This window comes from Pogona vitticeps, chromosome 2 (assembly GCF_051106095.1).
Source record: "Pogona vitticeps strain Pit_001003342236 chromosome 2, PviZW2.1, whole genome shotgun sequence".
Lineage (NCBI taxonomy): Eukaryota > Metazoa > Chordata > Lepidosauria > Squamata > Agamidae > Pogona > Pogona vitticeps.
The window spans coordinates 27471021-27490352 of NC_135784.1; the positions used below are offsets into that span (position 1 = coordinate 27471021).

The 19332-nt window shown below is 42.6% G+C and overlaps 1 protein-coding gene across 2 annotated transcripts; it reads left to right on the forward strand.

Moving 5' to 3' along the window:
* The first annotated feature begins 11200 nt into the window (after positions 1-11200).
* LOC110070256 (galectin-1) lies at positions 11201-18623 on the forward strand. 2 transcript variants are annotated; one of them, XM_020777924.3, is made up of 4 exons: positions 11201-11352; positions 15297-15376; positions 16983-17154; positions 18395-18623. In XM_020777924.3, exons 1-4 carry the CDS (start codon positions 11344-11346, stop codon positions 18539-18541), a joined length of 408 nt encoding a protein of 135 aa, XP_020633583.3. In that variant the 5' UTR covers positions 11201-11343; the 3' UTR covers positions 18542-18623. The 2 variants fall into 2 exon arrangements, with proteins under 2 accessions (XP_020633583.3, XP_072845173.2); XM_072989072.2 differs by having other exon boundaries at positions 17049-17154.
* Positions 18624-19332: the final 709 nt, after the last annotated feature.

A 19332-nucleotide genomic window follows, 5' to 3' on the forward strand; every position in this document is an offset into this window, starting at 1 on the left:
GTAGGTTTCTACTATGTTCTGCCCTGCTGAAGGGCTGCTACCTTTTCTTCAGCTCCAATGTCTTATGACAAAATATGGCAGGTGAGGCTTTTCCCATTAATTTATCCCCACATCAGGAAAAGTTTTATCAGTTGTATTTCCACAAGCCCAGCTGGCACCAGAGGAGACGGTGGGAGGGGAATAGAAACATCGACTTTACCAGTACTATTATAAAGCCCCATAGTGCTTAAAGCACTCTCTGGTTGGTTTGCAATTTATTTATGCAGGCTACACATTGACACACGCACACCCAGCAAGCTGAGTACTGTACTCCGTTTAACAACTTTGCAAGGATGGAAGGCTGAGTCAGCCTCAAGCCAGCTACCTGAGCCCATCAGAAGCAAACTCAGGCCATGTGCAGGGTCTGAATTGCAGTGCTGCAGCTTAACCACTTATAAAGGATGAATACCTTGTTAAGATGGGGTCTTCTATGAAGAGGCTTGATAGACAGCTAGCTGTAATAATTGTTATCATGGCTTTTTGGAAGCTAAGTTGCTTGGTAATTGGTGACTAAATTTCTCCAGGCCTTGGATGTTTTCTAAAGACACATGTTAAGACCTTTAACAACTCCTGCTAAAGATATGATTACAGTTTCTACTACAGTATCTTGCTTTTCTTATGGGTCAACTAGGAGTCTCCCCAGGCCAAAGCTGAAGGGGAAAGGGCAGTTAGAGGAAGGTATGGCAGTAAACATTGGCATGCAGGATGCAGCTTTAACCATGTGGGGTTATGTTGGACTGCAACCTGGTCAAAGGATGTTAGCCATTTGGGCTCCCAATCATGGGAGAAGTCCATTATGGAGGATTTGTAGGCTAAAACTCAGCTGCTACAGCTCATCTATCTATCTATCTATCTATCTATCTATCTATCTATCTATCTATCTATCTATCTATCTATCTATCTATCTATCTATCTATCTATCTATCTATCTATCTATCTATCTATCTATCTATCTATCTATCTATCTATCTATCTATCTATCTATCTATCTTCAGCACAGAAGTGAGTACACCCCCTCACATTTCATAAATATTTTAGTATATCTTTTCATGGTCTGGGGCTGCATGAGTGCTGCCGGCACTGGGGAGCTACAGTTCATTGAGGGAACCCTGAATGGCAACATGTACGGTGACATACTGAAACAAAGCATGATCCCCTCCCTTTGGAGACTGGGCTGCAGGGCAGTATTCCAACATGATAATGACTCTAAACACACCTCCAAAATGACTGCTGCCGTGCTAAAGAAGCTGAGGGTAAAGGTGATGGACTGGCCAAGCATGTCTCCAGACCTAAACCCTATTGAGCATCTGTGGGGCATCCTGAAATGGAAGGTGGAGGTGCGCAAGGTCTCTAACATCCACCAGGTCTGTGATGTCATGATGAAGGAGTGGAAGAGGACTCCAGTGGCAACCTGTGAAGCTCTGGTGAACTCTATGCCCAAGAGGATTAATGCAGTGTTGGAACATAATGGTAGCCACACAAAATATTGACACTTTGTGCCCAATTTGGACATTGTCACTTAGGGGTGTACTCACTTTTGTTGCCAGCGGTTTAGACATTAATGGCTGTGTTTTGTGTTATTTTGAGGGGATAGCACATTGACACTGTTATACAACCTGTATACTCACTGCTTTATATTGTAGCCAAGTGTCATTTCTTCAGTGTTGTCACATGAAAAGATATACTAAAATATTTATGAAATGTGAGGGGATGTACTTGCTTCTGTGATATACTGTATCTATCTCCTGCCTCCCTTCTCCTAATCTGAACATATTTTGAAAGTTTTTCAGATTGAAAATGTGCAAAATGGTCCCAATGCACCAGCTTCATCCAATTCATGTGAATGGATCCCTGGAAAAACAATAGGTAACTTTAATCTCCTTCGGGTTATCAGAGGGATTGAGTCTAAGGCCTGCAATAGTTTTCTGCTTCACCATTTATGAATAAATCTAATCAAGTCCAATTGCAAAGCAAAGTAGAGGTGCACAGTAGAAAGAAATGGATTGATGGATTGATAATATGTGTGCTGACTTGCTCTCCATAGGAGCTATGTACAGTGCAAATCACTGTGTGTGAGGCATTGGCTCATGTGAGTGACTAGAGGAGATGATCGCTCCACATTACTAGCTACTCTGTCAGGCCCCCAGCTCTGAAAACAAAACTTTCCAGTGCTTCTCAATCTGGGGCCCCCAGATGTTTTTGGATTACAAAAAAAAAAATCCTGGCCATCACAATGAGTGGTGAAGGCTTCTGGAGGTTTAGTCTAAGAACATCTGGGGACCCAAGATTGGGAACCACTGCTTTAGACCCATGACAATATATAGCTTCCTATAGCTATAGAAATAGATAGCTATAGACAGATAGCTATAGATCTATAGCTTTCTGCTTGCCACTGGATTGCAATGCTTATCATCCTCCTTTAGAATGGCTAAGGTTAACTAGGCCAGAGTTTAGGAAGGCTACCCTTTTCCGGACTGCAGTTCTCAGAACAACCCAGCAAATATGACCCATGACGTTCCCCATTACTGGACGGTACAGGCTTTATTCACAGAGTTTCGGAAAAGATAGAATGTGTAAAATTTGTGGCATGAACTTTTATTGTATTTTAGAGCCTGTTAACACCCAAGGGACAAAGTTATATCAAAATCCATCACAAGGCCCATATTTCTATAAGGCCTCAATTAATACCTGTGATGTTTGGATTGGTCCAGATAAAGATATTGACTTCCTTTGTGGTCTGCAGACACTCCACCCTTTCATAAGCATATTTTAGGTGGAAGGTGGCTACTTTGCCAGTCAAGAAAACCCTCCTTCCTCAGGTACAAGATGTGGATGCTGAAGGAAAGCAGCAGACCATTTTCATCATGGGAGGAAAGGGGAGTTAGAAAAAAATATATCCCATGAAGGAATGAATGTTCTCCTTTTCCTTTTGCAGCGCACGTGACGCTGGACCCAGAAACTGCTCATCGGCGTCTCGTGGTGTCTAAGGATGGGAAAACTGTGCACTGGGGAAAAGAGGAGCAAAACCTTCCCAACAACACCGAGAGATTTGATCAGCGTGTTTGGGTGTTGGGCAAACCAGGTTTCAACTCAGGGAGGCACTGCTGGGAAGTCGAATTGAAGGGCAACGGGGAATGGGCTGTCGGGGTTGCCAAGCAATCTCTGAGGAGAAAGGGAGCCGTGGACTTCAGCACCACAGAAGGCCTGTGGGCTGTGGCAGAGTACTCGGGAAAGGGGAACTATATAGCTTTTACGGCCCCACAACATACGCCTCTTTCCCTTGGCAAGAAGCCCCAGAGGATCCGTGTGTTCCTGGACTACTCTGAAAGGCTGGTGGATTTTTTCAATCCTGACACCAAAACAACGATCCACACTTTCTCTTCAGCCAATTTTTCTAGGCAAACCATCCAACCCTGGTTCCGTGTGTGGGAAGGAACTGAACTTGTACTGCGTCCCTAAGAGTGTGGGATTGACACTCTAAATTCCCCCCCCCACAAAGAGAGGCTAAGCAAATATTGGGTGGAAAAATATGTCCCTCTAGATGAGTGCTTCTTAACCTTGGGTCCCCAGATGTTCTTGGAATAAAATTCCCAGAAGCCTTCACAATCCGCTGTACTGGCCAGGATTTCTGGGAGTGGCAGTCCAAGAACATCTGGGGATTCAAGATTGGAAACCACTGAATTAGATAATGGCGGTGGGGGAGCCGGGACTACATAATCACTCACCATTGCTGGCTAAAGAAGGTGGAAGTGGGCCAAAAAAAAGCCACAAGGGTGTACATTTGTCTACACCTTCCTTAGATAGAAGAAGAAGCACTACTCTCCATAATTATGTGAACTACTGAAGCAAGCTGGTGTTTTATGTAATTGGGAATTATGGGCCATTCATGCTGTGTTAATATAAGTATTTAGAGACAACATTTAAAAAATAAAATTACTTTTAAACATAGAATTGCAATGGTCTTCCTGAGAAAAATTCAGATTTATACATGTAGATTTCTTTCAGTCCCATCTAACCTCACCCTGGTAGGTCAATTAAGCTGATGAACCTATGAGGTTTAGTGGCTAAGGCACTGGACTGGAATTCAGGAGTTCTCGGTTGAAACCTTCACTGTCACTAAGTCATCTTTGGTCAGTCACTCTCAGCTGGGCTCACGTCACTGCATGTTGTAGCAGCTGATCTCTTTTTAAACAACCGGAAGCTAAATCATGACCTACTCCCAAATGACTGGAATTACTAATCTCCTTTTAAAGATGCCAGAGCTTGGAAAAATTACATTTGGATTACAACTCTAGTATCCCCACCTGGCATGGCCACCAAACTGTTACAAAGTGTCTGGGAGTTGTAGTCCAAAAAAAGTAACTTTCCAAGGTCAGGAGGAATTCCCAAGCTTCCCCCAGGCCACCATCTGAAAACTACTGATCATGAGGAAATTATCAAAACAAGCCCAGACTGTAGATAGAGAGTTATTCAACAAGAAGAGATGGTCTTTTCCTTGCAAAAATGTCCTTCTCCCACACAGCTTCTTCCGGATACTGGGAGACCGTTTCTCTAGAAGGTTGCCTCGGCTATCCAGCATGGATATTTCAGTGCCGCTAGGCTGTAATGCTGGAAACAAGGCCAGGGGCAACTTGTGGGGCTGTTTTTGGGGAGTAGGGAAAACACTGGATCCGCCCCAAATATTACTTTATAGAAGCTATCCAAGGTGCTGAAACCCAATCCTGCAAAAACAAACAAAAAACCGGGGTGCTGAAACCATGGCCTGGAGTTTGCAAGATGTGAGCAAGTCTGTTAATGGCGAGAACTTTTGAAGGCCAATAATCCATAGAGTTGCTTCTAAGTCAGAAGTGACCTGATGGCACAGAACTAAACCACCCTCACATATTTCGCCTTGCACCAGATATAGCTTGCAATAATATGTTCCTTGCAAAACCCATTTCTGTCTCAGCTACTACGAAGATTGCAATCAAGCTTAAAAAGGAGCAAAGGTGCCTCCGAAGGGGTGGATGATGATGATGTCACCGTTCCTGCGACTAAGAAAGCCTTAGGCTTCGCCCTCGCTAGCCTTAAGCGTTCTAGTTCTCTGCTTCTAAATAACCAAACCAAAAAAAGAAAGCTCCTCAAGAAGGGTTAAAAGGATAGACTTGCCTGCTCCTAGAGGGGCTCCTTAAGAGAAGCAGGGAGGATTGGTTGTAGGAAAAGGCGGGGTCAGGCAGCCGTTCCTTCAGCCAATCCTCGGTCTCTGTGAGAGCAGGTTGTGGTCCTCCCCTGCAATCTCAGCTTCAGTGGCTGAAAGGGAGCTGGTGAGGATCAAAATAGGTTCGTCCGTTCAAAGGAAGGCGGAGGCTGCAACGCGAAACTTCAGGCAGGCGGATTTGGGGGGGGGAGGCACATACCATTTTTTTCCCCGAGGGGGAACATCAATTGAGAATGAGGAGCCCCACTTTCCCCCAGTCCACGGGTGGAACATTCGACTTAAAGAGATATTTCCCTTCCACCGCTCGGAGTCCTTATTCTTATCCCCTCCGTGCAGAAACGCGCGTGGGTTGAGAGGACGGGCATCGGCCGCGTTAGCGATTCGTGTTGGCCGCCTTATGCATTTGTACACATGAGGATGCTGAAACCTTTGTGCTGCGTCCTCGTGCATAGACACGCATGACTTTATAGCAGAAGGAGTGGAAATGCATTCTCTCTCTTCCCCCATGAAGAAGAAAAAGTGCACTCAGATATAAGGAAGCGGTCGACTTTTCGACCTGCCAATTGGTGCGCCTCTGCATCCATCAAATAAAAGTGGGCTGCAAACAGGGTGGATAAAAATCAGTGATTTTTTTTTAAATCGGATTGATTTAAAATAATCATGAGTTAAATAAAAAAATCGATTATTTAAACAATTCATCCCCCCAAAATTCCAAATTTTAAAACTTTGAATCGTGATTTCAATCAAAGCCACCCTGGCGACAAATATCCACGGAAACAGATGACAAATAAAATGTATTAATTTTTAAGAAGCCACAAGATTTTGTTCTTGCTGCAACATAGGTACTAACTTTCTAGCGATGCAGCGGCAAAAAATGATAGGTGGGAAGAGAGGCGAAGGATCAAACCTTTTGAGCCTTTCTAGTTGAAATCGAGACTAAGTGGACACGAACAACAAGGGAGGAAAGAGCTGTTTTTGTCAGAGAGGAAGCGATCACAGAAGATATATAAATAGGTTAAAAGCCCACTGTTTTATCCTTCTTTGTTTTCCTGGAAGGCAGCAGGACATCCTTGACATGTCGAAAGTCTTCTGTGTAGCAGGATGGACCTGTTATGCAGTCAGTTCAGAGAAAGCATGTATCATTGGAGAGAGATACAAGTGAAGGGTTGAATCCTGTCCTGTAACCTCAGCGACTTTGTTGATGTTATTCTCTTCTGGATTGGACTGTAATCCTTCCACAAACAGATGAAAACCTTTCTTCTCCCGCAAGCTTTCCCTCAGTGACTGCCTGAGCATGATGGATTGTTATGCATTACTGCTTTGACTGTGTTTTTAAAAAGTATTGCTTATGTTTTCCATTTCTCAGAGAAATGTACGTTCCTGCGGCATTCACCCTCGTGGCCCATTCTTGTTTCCCCAAAAACAGAGCGCTCACAAGGTACCTCAGCACGCCCTCTGATATGCTGCCACCAGTTGATATCTTTGATCAACGTGGTTCACTTAGAAAAGACGAAGGTCTATCCAGTAATGACGTTTCAACAGAACAAGTTTATTAATTACAGATGGTTTCTGGGATAATTCCTAAGCACGTTTATTTATTTATTTTATTTTATTTATATCCCGCTTATCTGGTCGATTAAGACCACTCTAGGTGGCTAACAACATAAAACAATAAATATATATAAAACAGTATTACATAAAATAAACATAATAGAAGAGGCAAATAGAGGGGGGGGGGAAAGGACATCAGGGATTGACTCTTCAAGATTCCTCAGTTATCAGTATTAACCTTCTCTATTAATGATCACAGGTTACACTCTAACTAATCATTCCTCAGACCCCCAACCTATCTTTCTCCCTTTGATTCCAGACTCAGACTCTGACTGATGGCCTCTCTCCTCTCAGGCTCCACCTTTTAACATCTCTTTCGGCCCCGCCTCTTAACCACATTAACATATAACATGAATAATACATAACTCGCCCGAGTAGACTCTGTCTAGAGGGGTGGGGTATAAATCAAATAATAAATAAAATAAATAAACTTACAATGCATAACTTAGAGTGAATGCTAAGTTCCTTTTTGATACTGTACTTCTGTACAGTACTTAGGTGATTTTCACTTTAAATATTGCCTTTTAAAGATGTACACCATCTTTGTATACTCATTGTTTTGTTACTCAATATTGTATTTTAATGTTGTAATCCACCTTGGGGCCTTTTCTAAGGAGAAAGGCTGGGTAAAAATATTTTAAATAAATAAATAAACAAGAAAGAAAGAAAGAAAAATCATTTCTGGGTGCAGTAGCTTCTGAGGACCTTCCTGAGTATTTCTCTGAAGGATCTGCTGATTCCAGGCCAAAGGGCTCTGCATTGAGAAGTCATGGAGGAAAAGTATACCAATGTGGAATCTTTGGGTAAGCCTGTACCATTCATTGTGTTGTATGGTGGGGCTTTCTTTTTTACATGGAAGTGATAAACGTACAGAGATGTGGGTGTTTTAAAACAAAGCAACAGTAATAGAAACAGAGAATCCACACAGGTGAGAACATAGGGATTTTTTTGTGCAGTCTGCGCATTGTTTTATACAACCTGTTGGAAATAATAATTTTTGTCTAAAGTGTACTCTACACTGCTGGAAAGCTTCCTCTTTTTCCAGCTGCTAGGAGGGGAACAGGAGCACAGACACAGAAGCAAGTTCATTTCTCTGTTGGGCCTTGTTGTGTCAAGCCCGCCATCATTTTTGCATGATAATTTCAGCCCTTTCTCCTCACTCCTTTACTGTTTCTGTTTTGTGTTTCTGGAGGCCTATAAAAGGACGCTTGTACACTTAACCTGTGGTTAAGCCGTTAACAAGTTGGTGAGCGGCTAGCCAATGATTATAATTACAATGTCTAAGATTTCCCAGGTGGAATAGGAAACGGTGTGTTGGAAAGCAACACAGGAAAGAAACAGCAGCAGCAGGACCTGTGAAAACAATCCCCTGCATTGGGGACGTTACACATTCGTTTGTTCAATTAAAATGTCTTCTTATAATTATACAGAAGACATTTTAGTTATACTTCTTATAATTACACAGATGTACCCATCAAAGTCACCCAGAGGGTTTGGCAGCCTAAGTTCCCTCAGGACATAGATACAAAAGGGACTGGTAGTAATGGCGATGGTTATGATTTTTAAGTGCTTTAAAAACAGAGCTTTGAAAAATATTTTTGTTATGTGCTACCAAGTTGGAACCAACTTATAACAACTCTAAGACTTTCAAGGTAAGTGAGATATTTAAGGAGTGTTTTTTCCAGTTCTACTCCCCCACTAAGCTTTGGCTGAGTAGGAAATCAAACCAAGGCTTCTAGAGTCCTCGTTCATCATTTTATCCGCGACACCACACTAGGTAGAACGCCAGTATTGCTTGCAGTCCTGCAAGTATCTCCCTAAAGAAACTGGGATCATAGTTTGACAGCCTTTCTGGAGGATCATAAGCACCTAAGAAGACCTACTCAAGATCTGAAAGAAGGCCTTTGTGGTTGAGGATCTGCTCCCCACAGTGACCAATCAGATGTTTCAGGGAAGCCCAAAAGCAGGACATGGGTGCCATAACCATGTTCAGAGTGATCCAGCCTCTGTTCCTTCCTATAGTAGTAGCTGTTCACTCCTATAAAAGAAGGCTCGATGGACTGAGAACTAAAGAACAACACAGCCAATGGCAGCTGGCCGGAGATTCAAACTGAGATTCTGTCTCAATTTACTTGGGAGCAAATTGTAGGTGTACCAGGTGTTTGGGTCCGGGGGTGTGCGTCTTTTTGAAAGAAAAACACTATGAACTTTGCAGAGATGTGATGTTTTAAATCAGGAACGAAAGCAACCATAGTCGAGCCATAAAGGCTGATCGAATTGGTTGCCATAAAAACAAATGCCACAGAGTACCATTCATGTCAATAGGGACGTGGTGGCGCTGTGGGCTAAACCGCAGAAGCCTGTGCTGGAGGGTCAGAAGACCAAGCAGCCGTAAGATCGAATCCACGTGATGGAGCGAGCGCCCGTCACTTGTCCCAGCTCCCACCAACCTAGCGGTTCGAAAGCATGCAAATGCAAGTAGATAAATAGGGACCACCTCCGTGGGAAGGTAACAGCGTTCCGTGTCTAAGTTGCACTGGCCATGTGACCATGGAAGATTGTCTTCGGACAAAACGCTGGCTCTGTGGCTTGGAAACGGGGATGACCACCGCCCCCTAGAGTTGAACATGAGTGGACAAAACTTGTCAAGGGGAACCTTTACCTTTACCTTTACCATTCATGTCAAGGTGCCAGAAACGGAGTTGATTCAAGAGACATGCAGTCCTGCAAGTATCTCCTTCGTCCAAAATGTGTCAGGAATTAGGGCATTCCTGTCTCTCAAAGGCTTCTTTCTGAGGGGCAAACAGTTTCAGAGGTAAAATCTTTTAATGCCATAAAATAAAATTAAACCTAGGTATAAACACACCAGGCCTGGTGTCCTGTTTGCACCACTTAACCATCTCTACACAGAGCCAGAAAAGAGCAGACATGAGAGAACTGCCTGTGACGTCTGTGGTAAAATACCATCATGTGGAATCCTGAGGTAGATGTGATCGACGTGACTCTCCCAAGGTTGGAACCACTTGTGCAACGGCTTGTCACGGTCATGAATTTACCCAACAGGATATTAGCCATGATCACTCCAAGGCTATGTCCTTCTATAGCGCCTCCTGCTCACGTAGAAGGAAATTCAATTTGCTAAATCAAGGTGATAATGGCCTAAATACTGCTCCTTTCCTCCCAAATTCTCTTTCGAAACTGAGCTGTTACAGTCACAACTCCTTCCTCAAGATTTCCTCACCTGGTTGGTGTTAGTTTTTCAGGATCTTTGGCCGTGTTCTTCAGAACACGACCAAAGAGCCCAAAAAACCCACAACAACCATCAGATCCCGGCCTTAGAGAATACATTTCCTCACCTGCTGGGCTGAACAGACTAGTCTGTTGTTGTGTACGTTAAGTCAACTCCAACATATGGTGGCCCTTTGAAAAGGAGTTCTCCAAATGTCCTCTCCTCAACAGCCCTGCCTAGCTCTTGCATATTCAAGTCTGTGGCTCCCTTTAGGGAGTCAATCCATCTTGTATTTGGTCCTCCTCTTTTCCTGTTGCTTTCAACTTTTCCAAACATCAGTCTGTAGGGATTATATACTCGGTGGGGAAAACATCTTAGTAGAGAAGGGTACTGTGTGCATCACCAAGAAGCTTAGAAGTTTTGTTCATACAATTGTGGGTTACGCCCTTCTCTTTTTTAATTGTTTAGAAGTGGGGACAAGTACCATGATTGCAAATCACAGTTTAGGAAGTTATTCTTTAAATAACGAATAGTCAGAACCTTGTTACTTAATGCTGCAGGTGTAAATCCATCAGTGTCAATCTCACACAGGCATCATTTGCCAATCGGATTCCGGGCACTTTCTTATAATTACAGTTCTGGCTCTACCGCAGGTTGCAATTTTATTTTTTATTGGTTAGATTTATATCCAGCCTTTCTTTCAGTGAACTCATCCCAGCATGACATGGATTCCTCCTCCTTGTTTCATCATCACACTAACCCTGTGAGGTAGATCAAGGCAAAGAGAGTGAAGGGTTGGTTCAAGTTGACCCAGTGAGTGGGATGGCTCAGTGGAAGTTATAAAATGGATCTCCCAAATCCCAGTCTGCTATACTCTTTATTTTATTTTAAATACACAAGTAAAGAGCAATTCTTTAGTTTTAAAAAAACAAATTAATGACAGTTCTGTTGGGAAAAAATGAATTAATTACTAAGAAACACAGTTTGTAACAAGTTACCTCCAGCCTCCAAATGCTAGTCCCGACTTTACTAGAAAGTGTTCTACCCATCATAGGGAGTCAATCACAGGCATGAATGAAAGGCAGAGACCCTTTTGTTGAATGAAAGGTGAGACGCCAATCCCCATTGGCTAGTTTCTTCTAATCAGTTTGCTTGGCTTGCACTTCATTGGTGGGAAGCAGGCAGCGCCTTTTCCTGCTCACTCTTTAAACCTAGTGAAAATCAGAGCAATTGTACCTGCCCGGAGCTGAGTCACTGAGCTTACACAATGCTGTCGGTAAGTTGTCTGTAGCAGGAAGGAGTGGTCTGTGACTACTGAATGTTATTTTTCATTCTTTGGGCTTCTGTGTTAACATAATGACGGGGGGGGGGGGGCGGGGAGCTTGGTTTTAGTTTTAATAGAGGCATGGGATGTAGAATGAAATTTGGATAGTCCCAAAAAATATGTAGCATTTTTTTAAACTTTCAAGCAGGAGGGAAAGCTATATTGTTTTCCTAAAAGTTAGCAATATTATCTTTTATTTGGTTTTACTTTTGTTTTGAGGGGGGGTGGAGGGATGATCTCCCCTCTAAGTAACTTTTTAAACATGGTGTATTTTCTGGAGTTCAGTGAAAGGGTTTTATCTAGAAATACATCCATCTCTGATAATCTAGGAATCTACTCTTTAGCAAATAAAATTACAACAATATAGGAAAGTGAATTTTCTATGTTAGGCCAGTAGTCTATGAAGCCTCAGTATTGTTGATACAATTGGAGCGAGGTGTAGTTTCTTCCATTAATCTTAGACCACCTGACACATGTGGGCTCCCAAAATCTTGCACCTGAGGTATATTCCCTGGAATGGAAACTAAATCAGCACTTTTGGCTTCTAAACTGGTCTGCTGTTTGTAAGGAGTTTGTCAGAGGAAAACTTGTTTTTTATCAAGAAACTGAGGGCTGGTTTACCTTTGCCTCACAAGAAGGTCAGTTCTGAATGCAATTGATTTAGAAATCGTGTTGTCACATGGTATTTGGGTCAGTGAATGCATCCTCTTGGGACAACTTTTAATCTGTTTCTCAACTGTGCTGTGTCTCAGTTAAAGAAGGACTCAGTTGATAGATTTGGAGAGTTTGACAAAGTCACCCTTCTGTGTGGTTAAACCTCATTTAACCTTAACTCTGCCCTGCTACGCTTTTGATAGAGAGGCATGCTTAGGTGACTTTAATGTCTCAAGTGTAAAAAATAGGTTGACTTGTCTTGGAAATGATTGACTTTGAAGCAAGCGGTGCAAAGGGGAGGCGATGTTCCTCCTCTCAAACAGCACCATGTCTTGGGCTGACCTTGTCCAAAACATTTGCTTGGGAGTGTAAAGAATCGTCTGTTTTTCAGACAGGCTTGCCACATGTTTGAGTAACTAGTTACACCTTCTGATTACAAGGAGCCAGACCTGCCGCTGTGTCACAAGCCAAGGCAGTCTTATCAGGGAGTTGAAGAAGGAAAAGGCCATGTGGGTCTTAAGATTGCACAAATCTTAAGGCTTGATTCCTTTACTGAACCACTGAAGAAAATCAGACAAATTGCAAGCTTTCATGGAAGAAATTCCACTTTATCAGCTTGCGAACCCCACCCTTTCATGGATAGTGTAGAAAAAGTATAGATAAGAGTCCCAAAAATGTATGGCAGATGTTCATGGGGAATTCAGACTTAGCATGCAAATATCAGTGTGGGGGGGGGGCAGTCTCGGGCACCATCCCTTGCAGCATGATTGGAAATTTCCATCCTCGGTTTCAGACAAAGGCATTGCTAATTATTTTATGACTGCCCACCCACAACATACCAACACATTGCCTGCTTCTGAAACCCAAAGTTTCTTTTGGGTTGTGGGAGTCAAATGTCACCCCAGGGAGACTTTCACATTCTGAGGAAACTTAACTTTTTTTTGTCCCCCATGAACTTGGAAAAGCTACCTTGGGGGACCTACAGCACCCGGAATTCTGCAATCATCATGGATTCTGGGGGTTGGAGGCTACAATAGTAACTTTCCTAGGCTATTCTGGTTGGTGTGTCTCATCAGTTTTCTTGGCAAGCAAGGTTGGCCCTGCCATAAGGCCAGTGGTTCCCAGCCTGAGTTTAACCACTAGCTCTGCTGGCCAGGATTTCTGGGAGTTGTAGCCCAAGAACATCTGGGGACCCAAGTTTGGGAACTACTGCTTTAGACAGATGCGCAGGCACCAAACAGTAAGAGGGAAAAAGTTGCAGTGACACAAGGGAGAAAAGAAGTTTGTTGTTTGTCACATAATCTGTCTTATGTATATATATATTGATGCCTTTGAATTGTGGTGCTGGAGGAGACTCTTGAGAATCCCCTGGACTGCAAGGAGAACAAACCTATCCATTCTAAACGAAATCAACCCTGAGTGCTCACTGGAAGGACAGATCCTGAAGCTGAGGCTCCACTACTTTGGCCATCTCATGAGAAGAGAAGACTCCCTGGAAAATACCTTGATGCTAGGAAAGTGTGACGGCAAGAAGAGAAGGGGACGACAGAGGATGAGATGGCTGGACACAACTACGGGAGGCGGTGGAGGATAGGAGGGCCTGGTATGCTCTGGTCCATGGGGTCACGAGGAGTCGGACACGACTAAACGACTAGACAAGACTATATATACATATACGTGTGTGTGTGTGTGTGTGTGTGTGTGTGTGTGTGTGTGTGTGTGTGTGTGTACACACACACACACATACACACACACGTATATGTATATGTGTGTATATATATATATATGTATATGTATATATATACACACGTATACGTATATGTATGTGTATATATATGTATATGTATATATATCCATCCCGCCCGCCCATCTAGTAATTCGACTACTCTGTCTTAAAGTGGCCTACTGCCCTCACGTGCAGGGGATGATGATGTTATGCTGAAGTTGCCAGTTTTGCAGTCAGATTTAACTCCCAGTCCAGTCAACAGGAATGAAAGGAGGCAGCAAAATGGCCCTGTGGGCATGCTGCTTAGGACCACCTTGGCCAACTAATGTTCTGTGCTATGATTCAGGATGCTGTCATAGTGGCACGCTAGCAAATATCTGACTCAGACTTGAGGAGGCTTTGGGAAGAACGGTTCCAAAGATCAAAGTGATAGTGGCATTCCTGAAAGATTGTCTCCTTGGTGTTACAAAACCGACCTATCCCCTGCAAGGGGAAACTCAAACAAGGAGAATTATTCTTCCTTTACTCATTAACGACTCAGCGATAACCTGCAACTGACATAATGCAAAATAAATTCCGGGTAGGAGCTAGAATCTCATGTAGGCTCTACAGATTCTCCTACAAATTCATGCTGGCTGAAATCCAGCAGTTAAGTCACAACTAGATTTGGGATATAGTGAGTCGTCATCATCATCTTAGTACAGCAGAGCTGGAAAGAGACCGATGGATCATCAAGTCCAGCCCCTGTCAAGAAGGCTGCATGTAGAGAGGGAAAAGCAACTTTAGCATGACATCATGCTAAAGTTGTCAAAATAAGAACTAAGAATTCTGAAAGGTCCAAGCCAGGGAAGAGAGTATATTGTCTGGGTATGTCCAGATCACATCACCGTTGATGTGATCTGGATATACCCAGTTACCATCCTACAGGACTGAGATGTGTGACCACACAGCACACAAAAGTGGCAAAACAGAAACAGTGGTGTCTTCCCATGGTCCTCCCTTCTTCTTTTAAAAATCTCACCCTCTTGCATACAGACAAAAATGTATCGTGCCTTGAAGCCAAAAGACTGGGTTGATTCCTGATTATAATAATGGCATGGACATTGAAACCCAACAGCGAGGAACTCAGCCTCAACAGTGGGACTACATCCAGTGTGACTGCATCCTTATATTAGGTATATAAACCTGTGGCAAAATAGTTGACTCTCTAAAACAGAGAGAACAACCCACAGAATGTCGCATTAAAATCAACTCTTTGTCTTATAGTCCCACGATAGATTAGATTTTGTTTTGTTTCGTTCTTGTTTATACAAAAGGAACAGTCTTTCACATGGAGTACCCGCTGCTAGCCAAGCTTGGGAACATTTAACCCTGAACTACGACTCCCAGAATCCCCAGGCAGCATGGCCACTAGCCGATGATATAAAAAAGCACAGTTGTCCAAAAAGGAATTAAATTTCCCAAGCTCTGCTGGAGATCACATGTGTTCTAACATTTGTGTTTGCTTTCCTTTCAGCAAATGACATTTCACCATTTATCGGTCAAGCCTGGTGAATGCATCAAAGTGAAAGGGAAAGTGGCACCAGATGCCAAGAGGTTTGTACAAAGGTTATAACTGGGCTTGTCTGTGCCTTGGCAGGGCTTTGAAGTCAGCATAATTCCCCTGGTGTGTGAATTGCTAAATTAGCCTTTTAGTTCTGTACAATGTGATTAACTGTATGGAGTTCCTTGGAGTGGAGGCAAAGGGAGGAACCTTACTTTCACACGCGATTATTTATTTATTTATTTATTTATTTATTTATTTATTTATTTATTTATTTATTTATTTATTTATTTATTTATTTATTTAACCTCGCCCACAACAGTGAAAGAGAACCCCATGAACTCAGCCACATTCTGCTGTGCCAGGATCTCACAGGATAAAGTGACAAAGGAAGCGACAGAGCTGAGCTCAGTTCCATGGGAACTGCAAGGCATTACAAGTCTAGTAGTCTCCCTGCCTGTTATGCTTTCTACTTATTCTGCTCTCGGGATACTATCAGCTGTGGAGTTCCCAGAGAGCTTAGCTCTGCCTAGCCATTTCCTCTGTCTGTCTTGTGTCCCAGAAGAAACATTGGTATTTTTTTTAGCTGAAAGTGATTATAGATCCTGAAAGCACTAGGCTTTTTGGCTAAACCCCCATAAGTTTGGTTGGGAGAATTCCTCCAGACCTCTGGGGGTTGTAGTTCATGAATTCCAGAAATCCCACGGCTACTTATTAACTGGTGACATTACCTCCTCCTCTGTTCCTGCCTCTCCCAACATTACTGCAATCAGGGCAACTGTGTCGCTTGTTCTGCTTTAGTAACCAGGCAGGGAGTTCATGTATACTAATATAGGGAAGATCTAGAGTAGTGGTTCCCAAATTGGGATCTCCAGATGTTCTTGGACTACGACTCCCAGAAGTTTTGGGCAGCACAGCTACTAATAGTGAAGATTTCTGGGACTTTTAGTCCAAGAACGTCTGGGAACCCAAGGTTGGGAACCACCACTCTAGTCCAGAATATGGAAAAACTGCATTTTGGAACAACAACTCCAAGAGCCTGGATTCTTACAAACACATTATGGTGGTGTCTGATACAGTGGGGTCTCTACTTAAGAACGTCCCTACTTAAGAACAATCCAACTTAAGAACAGCTCCATTTGCTAAATTTTGCTTCTACTTGAGAACAGAAATCCAAGATAAGAACAGGAAAAAAAAACCTTTCCTGCTCTTTTTTTAACCTTAGGTCATCTTAGGTTAAAAAAAATTCTCCCCCTAGTGGTAGAGTACGTATTAACCAGCTTTGCATTAGTTCCTATGGGAACTAATGCTTCAATGTACGAATGCACCTCTACATAACAAAAAAACAGCCAGAACGGATTAATTGGTTTTCAGTCCATTCCTATGGGAAATTTTGCTTCAACTTAAGAACGTTTCAACTTAAGAACACCATTCCAAAACGGATTAAGTTCTTAAGCAGATGTTCCACTGTAGTTTCTATGGACAGAAAAGAGCAGATACGGATTAAATGGTTTTCAATGCATTCCTATGGGAAATGCAGATTCAACATAAGAACTTTTCAACTTGAGAACCACCTTCCAATACGGATTAAGTTCTTAAGTAGAGACCCCACTGTACATGTATTTGTCCTTCTGTCCAATGTGTCCCTTCTTTTGTTAGCTTTGCTCTCAACTTGGGCCAGGATGGGTCAGATCTGATCCTTCACTTCAACCCTCGCTTTGATAGTCTCGGAGATGCCAGGACCATTGTGTGCAACTCCAGGGAAGGTGGAGAGTGGGGTTCGGAGCTTCGCGAGCCAGAGTTTCCTTTTCAAGAAGGAGAAGACACCAAGGTGAGGAGCAGAGGCTTGAGCACAGAAGGACACGCTATAATCTTTTCAGGATTTGGGGAGAGGGCTCTTCAGCAAGGAATCCTTATCATCCTCTTTGAATATGAAACATTTGTTGTTGTTTGCCATCATTGTTTTTGACTTATGGTGACCCTGTGGCCTAATGACCTCCAGTGGACCTATCATCATCAGTCTTGCTCAGGTCTTTCAAACTAGTGGCCATTTTTTAAAAATTAATCATCTGTTCCATTTTAGACCTTCGTCTTTTCCTTCTGCTTCCACTTTTCCTAGCAGTATTGTCTTCTCCAGTGATTCTTGCTTTTTAGTTATATCTCCCAAGCATGACAGCTTCAGTACAGCCATTTTTAGTTTATATTAAATGTTCAAGCTTGATTGGAGCTAGAATCTATCTGTTTACATTTCTGGCAGTCCATCATATCTAAAGCTCTAATCCAGCACCACATTTCACATCAATCTGTTTTTTTTCCCCAATTAACTTTCTTAACTGTCCAGTTTTCACACCTGTACACAGTAACTGGGAATACTCAATTACTTCAGCTTAGCTTCCAATGACACAGGCCTAGGCTCAAGAATGTTTTTGAAGTTTTTTCATAGCTGCCCTTAATCATCTTCTGACGTGTTGACTGCCATCTGCCTTTTGATTGGTGCTTGAACCGGTATGTGGAAAATAATGAAGAATTTACTCTATTAACTCTTGCTAGTGCTGGGCAGAAGAAGGCAATGGTAAACTAGTTCCGAATACCTTATACCTTAGAAATTCTATGACGAGGCAATCCAAACATGGACAAATAAGGCATGAAAACTACAGTTGGAGATCTGTGGGTACATCTGAGGCAAAACTGCATGTAGGAAGAAGCATAAGGGGTGATTAAGGTTCCTCTCTCCTTCCAAATTAAATCAATCAATCAACTAAATTAATTAATAACAAAATTTAATCGCCAGAATTCTGCTGTTGGAACACTTAATGTTTATCCTCATGGTCACAGATCTGCGGGTTAACAATTCAAAACAGTAGTGTTTCTGGTTGAGCAAAGGGTTAGTGGATTCCTCCTTGTGCCACAGAAGAGAACAGAGGAACCATACATGGAATAGATTGTGCATGAAACTGATTCTTTCTGAGCAATGGGATTCTTGTGAGTTACAGTATTCTCTGGGCGGTGGGATTAACTGAACTGTAGCCCTTCGGCAAACATCATGAAACTCCTTGGTCTCCCCGTGCCAGATCTGTGTCTACTTTGATGTGGATCAAGTGACAGTGAAGATAAATGGAGACCACGAGATCAAATTCCCCAACCGGCTAGGGCGGGACTCTGCAGAATATTTCTCGGTGGAAGGAGACTTCACCATTAAATCTGTCAAGTTTGACTGAAACAACAGTTGTATTCTTCCTCTCTTTTTTGGTATATCTGTCCTACAAGGAAAAACTGAATAAATGAAAAACTGTTACTTGACCACTGTTCCTGTCCTGTTTCCAGTCTCTACAGATTCTGGTTGAAATATACAGGTCATGTTGGATGACTATTGGTCAGATAGATCAGTGGTTCTTAACCTTTGTTACTCAGGTGTTTTTGAACTGCAACTCCCAGAAACCCCAGCCAGCAGAGCTGATGGTGAAGGCTTCTGGGAGTTGCAGTCCAAAAACATCTGAGTAACAAAGGTTAAGAACCAGTGAGATAGATGGTATAGAAATTAATTTAATTTTAATTAATTATTTCATTAAGATTCTTTGTTCTATCCTTCCCTGAATTTGAACAAACACCTTGTCTGGTGAAACTGATGTCACACGGAACCAGCCAAAATTTGAGCAAAGTGTGGCAAAGTTATTCAAACACAAGCACTGAATTAAAAAGCATTTTAAATATAACAAAAGAAAAAAAGAGCCCAAAAAAACTTTCTGTTCTCTCTGGAAATATAGAACAAATGTAGCTGGAAATTGGGGGAGGAGGACTATGGATATCATCCCAGCTTTATTTTGATCAGAGGCTTCTGGGTTTGTTTGTTTGTTCCTTTTTGTTTTGTCCAGCTATAATAGCGCAGACTTCCACTTGTGCATAGGTTTCTCCTTTCACGTGTCTATACTCAAAAGCTTACAGATTTGGGGTGGAGAAAATAGGACTATGAGAGAAGTGTCCTTCCCCCTCCCCCATTCATCCATGTAGG